Source organism: Callionymus lyra, chromosome 8 (genome assembly GCF_982586985.1).
Source record: "Callionymus lyra chromosome 8, fCalLyr1.hap1.1, whole genome shotgun sequence".
Lineage (NCBI taxonomy): Eukaryota > Metazoa > Chordata > Actinopteri > Syngnathiformes > Callionymidae > Callionymus > Callionymus lyra.
In genome coordinates, this window is record NC_141825.1 from 494,419 (window position 1) to 501,596 (window position 7,178).

Below are 7,178 nucleotides of genomic sequence, written 5' to 3' on the forward strand. Positions count from 1 at the left end.
TGTGATCCCGCTGTCCCTCCGTCGCAGAGTTCTCGAGCATCTCCACGCCGCCCACCAGGGCACCTCAGCGATGGAGCACCGTGCTCGTGCCATAGTTTACTGGCCCGGGATGGCAAGGGACATTCTGGCCACCAGGACTGGTTGTGCAGACTGCAACCGCAATGCCCCGTCGCAAGCAGCCACGCCCCCCCTGCCATCCTCACCTCCGTCCACCCCATTCGAGGCGGTGTTTGCTGACTTCTTTGACTATGGGGGTCGCCACTACTGGGTCATGGGAGACCGACTCTCAGGCTGGGTGGAGGTCCTGAGCTCCTCAGCAGGCACTGACACCGGAGGATCAGCTGGTCTGGTTCGCCACCTCCGTTCATTCTTTGCGACCTTTGGTGTACCAGAGGAACTCTCAAGCGACGGCGGCCCGGAGTTTATGGCTGGCCGCACGTCAGACTTTCTCCGGCTATGGCACGTCAAGCACCGTGTGTCGTTGGCTTTCCACAGTCGAATGGCAGGGCGGAAGTTGCTGTGAAGTCTGCCAAGCGCCTTCTAGTATCCAACACTGGCCCGACCGGCAGCCTTGATCATGACCGCTTCCTGCGTGCGATGTTGCAGCTGCGCAACACACCTGACCCTGACTGCAACCTCTCACCAGCAAAGATTATTTTCGGCCGCCCACTCCACTTCACTTTCTTTCGTCAATAGACTGGAAAAGTTCTCAAACCCACATGTCCGGCCGCTTTGGCGCCAGGCATGGGCGGCAAAAGAAGATGCTCTACGGACCCGGATTTCACGCACCACCGAGTCTCTGAGGGCTCACACTAGGCCTCTCCTCCCGCTGAAACTTGGTGAGACAGTATTCCTCCAGAATCAGCTGGGCCCGAGCCCACGCAAGTGGGACAGGTCAGGGGTGGAGGTGGAGTCGCTGGGCCACGATCAATACCGTATAAGGGTTGATGGGTCAGGTCGGCTAACTTTGCGCAATCGGCGATTCCTCCGTGCCTATACTCCGGCCTCCCCCTACACCCAACAGCGGCCACCTGTGCCACCAATGCCCTCGGTGCCTGGGCGTGAGACCTCACCTGTCAATCGGCGATTCCTCCGTGCCTATACTCCGGCCTCCCCCTACACCCAACAGCGGCCACCTGTGCCGCCAATGCCCTCGGTGCCTGGGCGTGAGACCTCACCTGTCAATCGGCAATTCCTCCGTGCCTATACTCCGGCCTCCCCCTATACCCAACAGCGGCCACCTGTGCCGCCAATGCCCTCGGTGCCTGGGCGTGAAACCTCACCTGTCAATCTGTGCCCTGCAACGCCCCAGGAATGGTCTCTGCTGCCAGAGGACGGACCCCAGGGCATGGCCCCAGTTGTGGCCCGGCCCCCTGACCTTGAGCCTCATGGTGACCCCGCCTCTATGGATGTCGCGCCGCCCGTGCCGTCACAGGCATCACTGCCCGCTCCCCCATCACCCCAGCCCTCACGTCCATGCCGAGCGAGGAAGCCCCCCCCGGCACTACGAGCCTGAGACTGGCCATTGGATAGAACTCTGAGTCCGTTAACCTATCCCATAGATTTCCGGACTGGGGGGGGGATGGAGGATTTATCACTGGCCACTAGGGGGCAATGTAGGATTTGCTATGACCGGCTCAGTCAGGAACCGGATATATTTGTCGACGCACATGTTCATGTCAAGTTGGTTTGATCGTGCTGTTCAGCCTAATTCATGTAAGTCGAATGTTTAATGTTTTATAACTAAATGAATACAACAACTGCATAATATGAGTAATGCTGTAACATGTGATGATTCATGTTATGTTGTATGTTCACATTTAAGAGTCATTACGATTTGCTTATACTGCAATTGTTTGTATCATTGTAGGGCTCCTTCATCTCTGTCATTAAAGAAATAATTCGACATTGAGGAGTGTTTCTTCACGCACTATTTCATGTAGTATTTCCAGCCCTCCTGATCAACCTGTCCAACCTGTTGACACTCCTCTTGGACACATTCCCACCCCAACACACCACAGCACAGAACAGGACACTGGCCCCCACAGACTGGTAGAATATGCAAAGGAGCTTCTTGCAGATATTAAATGATCGAAGCCTCCTCAGAAAGTACAGTCTACTCTGAACTCTCTTATATACATGGTCTGTGTTGCAGGACCAGTTTACTGTCCTGCCACACACCGAGGAACTTATAGTTGTGAACTATCTCCACCTTGTCGCCTCTGATGGACACTGGACGTGGCTTTGTCCTGGACCTCCCGAAGTCCAAGACCAGCTCCTTGGTCTTTGAGGTGTTCAGCTGCAAGTGGTTCCTCTCACTCCAGTCCACAAAGTAACGTATCAGACTCCTATACTCGTCTTCGCTGTTGTCCCTGATGCATCCCAGGTGGGAGTAGGTCCGATGCAGGAAGTGAAGGATGGCACCTTCTACACCAACTGCTGGCCGGTAGGCAAACTTCAGGGGGTCTTGCGCGTGCTGGACTTGTGGCCTAAGATGTTTGAGGACCAGCCGCTCCAGTGTCTTCATCAGCTGCGAAGTCAGTGCCACCGGTCTGTAAACGTTCAGCACGCTCGGTCTGATCTTTTTTGGGACTGGAACAATACAGGAAGTCTTCCATAGAGTTGGTGCTTTCCCCAGCCATAGACTGAGGTTGAAGACATGCTGGAGTGGCTCAGCTAGTTCAGCAGCGCAGGTCTTTAGCAGTCGAGCAGACACCTTGTCAGGACCAGCAGCCTTCTCTGGACGAATCCTCCGAAGTACATCCTGTACCTGGAGTGAGGTGAAGCTGGGAAGTGGTTGTGTGGAGCTAGGGGGGGCACAAGAAGGTGGGGCAGGTCCTGAGGCGGGCAGCAGTGAGGGTAAGGTGACCTGTTCAAACCTGTTGAAAAAGTTGTTTAGTCCATTTGCCTCCTCCACCGTGTCCACTGCAGTCAGAGAGGCCTTGGTCTTGTGTCCAGTGATGGTTTTAACACCATCCCAGACCTCTCTCATTTCTTCTCGACTCAGCTTCTCCTCCAACCTCCTCCTGTAGGTGTCCTTTGCCTCCCTCAAGCATCGCTTCACCTCCTGCTGTGCTGACCTCATGGCTTCCCTGTCCCTGCTTCTGAAAGCAGAATTACATATCAGTGTTAGGCATTACATATCATATGTAATCATATTATGAATTACATCAGTGTTAGTACACAATACTTGAAATAGTAATAAATGATGTATTAGTCATTTTAAAGTAACATTGCAAGATTGATGTCTTTAAATTATAATGTGTTACAGCACTTTTACATTACTTTTGTAATATGTTCCCAGAAATATAATGTATATAAATAATATTCATAGCTAACGGCACAATATTTTAGTGACAGAGATACTGTAACTTTATAAAACCCAACAGTTGAAATCAATAGATAGACAACAGTATCTTTTCTTACGACCTTCATGAGAGGAGGTTTAAATGTTAAAAAGTGTGATGAGCAGACCAAAAAAGAGACCTCAAAGGTTTGACAATCCTTTTCAAATACTTTTAGTGCTTCCTCTTCCGAACAAAAGTGAAAACACAGACCAAACAAAGATATAATGCCATATCTTAATGTGACAAAATGGTTATGAATTGAAGCAAAGTTATTTGGTTTACTGGCAGACTTGAAGCCAATTTAAAATGTACAGGTGTAGCATTTAGCCCAACAAGGTTTCTAAAACTTTCTCAGACTCGACACAACATCATAGTTCTCTGCTCTCTAACTGATCTCCTGCTAATCCTTGAAGCACACAACGAATTCGCCGCCCAACAGGATGCATCGCCTTTGCTCTATAAACCGCTGGAGGTACCTGCACCACTTCACTGCCAGAAAGCTCCTGGCCTGGTGGGAAGAAAGACTTCTGCCAAGTGAGGTCAAGATTGAAGTGGAATAATGTGTATCTGTGGTGTTCCTCTAGAGTGGGAGGACGCCCACACGACACGCTTTGTTTGTTTTGGTCCCATTCATATCCGACAGTGTAGCAGCGGGAGGTGTTTGAGGCTGGTGGAGGTAGGCAGCCTGTGGTTTACTGAACAGGTATCACTATGTTGTCTGGGTGGACTAGACGGCTTGGGTAGGTCTGATTTTCCAGCTGTGCCTTCGGATTTGGTGACCATATGACTGCCATGACTCTTCAATAGGGCATAAAGGATTTCGATCCAACTGATGTCACTTTCGAAACACATGTCCCTCCTGTGTGCTACACTCGATAGGCTCAAATTTTGAGGGCAGGAGTTGGCAGTGGGAGAACCGTATAGTGGCCCCCTCATACTTCTTCAAGAAGAAGTTCATTTGGCAATAAAAGACGAGACACATGCTCTCTTTTTTCAGTGCGCTGTCCTGAGAGTGTTATATGGTGGTATATATATATATATACATATATATATACATATATATATGTATATATATATATATATATATATATGTATATATATATATGTATATATATATATGTAAGATTTCAGTTGTCCCTCAATAAACAATTAGAATATTACAAACCATATAATCCATATAAAGATAATAAAACTTTAACATGTAATTGAGAGAGATGAGATGTTTTAAAAGTACAGGAGTGAGTTTTAAAAGTCGGGCCAACTGTGAATTTGACTGTGTATGTGAGGTCATTTGTTTTGTTATATAAATAGCAACATCTATTTTAATAGCTGCTAGCAGGCAGCTGAAGAGAGAAGCAGTTTGCCGGCTCTCCTAGTACCTTTCAAAAACTTTGAAATTCTAGATTACATTTGCACGGGGTATGCTGATGTCGGACAAAATGTGGGAGTTAAAGGACTTGGACAGCTGTGAGGTTGACAGAAGGAATTTATACACAGCAGCCTCACATTTCCAAACAGCTAAGTTGACTGTAGTGGTTGAAGACACCAATTTCTGCGAAGAAAAGGTCCTTCTCATTCTGAATTGTGAGTTTTTCCAAGCTCTATATCGCTCTGGAATGAAGGAATGCTACCAGGAAGAAATCCACCTCAGTGGTTTGAATGCAGGAGGTTTTCGCTTCATGTTGGATGTTCTACTAGGTAAACCCCCTGAGATCAATGAAGACAACATTGTACAGGCAATTGAATGTGCTGCCTATCTTCAGGTAGCAATACTCAGTAAGTACCTAATTGACATCATTGACTCGGACAACTGCCTTCTCATGTTTCACACGGCGGCTATTTTTGGCCTAACGGATCTCTACCACGCTGCGGCACACTTCATCCGTGACATGTACCCTGATCTACAGGAGGAAGTTAAGATCAACTTGCCACCGGAGCTTGTTTTGTTTGTGGAGGCTTTGAGCCCGAGTGTTCTGGTGGCTGTAGGCGCTCACGTCACCTGTGGCTCCGGTGAAACTTTCCATGCAGCTTCCAGGACAGTCTGCTACCTTAACGAAAGTATGGATGAATGGAAGATGTTGACCGATCTCCCACTGGACGCCAGCACCTTCATGTCTGGCGTCACCGTCTTTGAAAACAATCTCTACATCATCTGTGGTGTCCACGGAGTTCACAAAGAAGTCGTGCGTTCTTGTTTTTGCTACTCTGTTGATCGCAACACCTGGAATGAAATTGCAACTCCTTCTCAGCTGCGCTATAATTTCAGCCTCGTAGGAGTTAATGGTCACCTGTATGCCATCGGTGGAGAGTACGAGCGTAACATGATGTCATCTGTAGAAGTGTATGACATTAAGGCTGGAGAGTGGGCATTTGCCGCCCACTTACCAAGACCAGCTGCAGCAGCAGCTTGTACCAAAACTTTGAGCAGGATCTTTGTCTGTTTGTGGAGGCCAACGGAGACGACAGAAATTTTCGAGTATGTCTCATGTGCAGATGAATGGCGACTTGTTACAAAGCTAATCAGACGCCAGAGTTATGGTCATTGCATCGTGGGGCACAGGGATAACCTTTACGTGATAAGAAATGGTCCTTCAGATGACTTTTTAAGATGCATGATTGATTGTTATAATTTAAGCACGGAGCAGTGGACGTCACTTCCTGGACACTTTGCCAACAGTAAGGGGGCCCTTTTTACTGCCGTGGTGAGATGTGACTCTGTGCTCACTGTCAACAGGAGCCTGACACTGGAATATAGAGTGGAAGGCAAAACCTGGAAGACCAGGAAACAGATGAAGGGTTTTCCTCGAAGTGGATCTCTGTGGACGTTTTTACTTTGTCTTCCAAAATGAGAGTTTTTGGAAGACAGAGTTTTAATATTAGCTAAACAGATTCAAGGGCAGACGTTCTGAGTTCTTTCAAGAGTCTACTCACCTACTGAATGATCCAAGTAGTGTGTCCATAAACCTTGATCCAGCTTGCACTTCCAATGCCATCCATAGGTTTTTGATTAAAATCTGCAGAGTTCATGTTTAACTAATTAATTAATTAACATAATAAAAGTCAATTTGATTCATTTTAATGTGTGGCATAGTAGTTTAACTCCCAATCCACTCAAAAATTGCTTTTATCAACCTTATTAACGCATAAATGCAGATGTTTGCGTTCATTATGACGGTTTTTAACAATTTCAAATGAATAACATAAACGTTTATCAACGGCAGTCAGCATTTATTGTGAACTACATAACACAATGACAATATTTCATATTTCATTAATAACTTGTATCAAAATAATGCAGCGAAATGTCGGCATGCAAACGAATGAAGGATGAAGGTCATACCTCTGCAACCTAAATATCTGTTTCCTATGCTTGGGCATCATTTCTGTACTTTCTGTTGTGATATCGGTAAAAAGATGCATAATAAACATATCACAGGTTAAAAAAAACATGTTTCTTTACCTATGTAGACATTTTCCAATATATGTAAATAAACGGTATATATTTATTTTATAAAATCAATGACACAAATAAAGAAAAAAGATAAAATTGCATTTTATTAACACTTTTGTTTGTAACCTTATAAAAACCATGGAATGAAAATGATGATGATTAAACACTCTATATCTCAAACATGATTATGACTCAACCCCTGTTCCTCTTCCACTTCATGTTCTTGTGCAAAACCTCTCTCTTTATCCTCTCTTTCTGTCTTACTTTTATGCTGTTTTTTATTGGCTTGCGCACATAATGCGGCAATATTGCTCCATGTTTCATGTTCACCACTAGAAGAGATACACAACATTTACAGCATCTTTTAAAAGTGATCATCT

The 7,178-nt window shown here is 46.2% G+C and overlaps 1 protein-coding gene across 1 annotated transcript; it reads left to right on the forward strand.

Moving 5' to 3' along the window:
• Positions 1-2,401: 2,401 nt before the first annotated feature.
• Positions 2,402-6,196, forward strand: LOC148072602 (kelch repeat and BTB domain-containing protein 13-like). The gene is made up of 4 exons (XM_087797657.1): positions 2,402-2,446; positions 3,761-3,886; positions 3,996-4,017; positions 4,908-6,196. Exons 1-4 carry the CDS (start codon positions 2,402-2,404, stop codon positions 6,194-6,196), a joined length of 1,482 nt encoding a protein of 493 aa, XP_087653783.1.
• Positions 6,197-7,178: the final 982 nt, after the last annotated feature.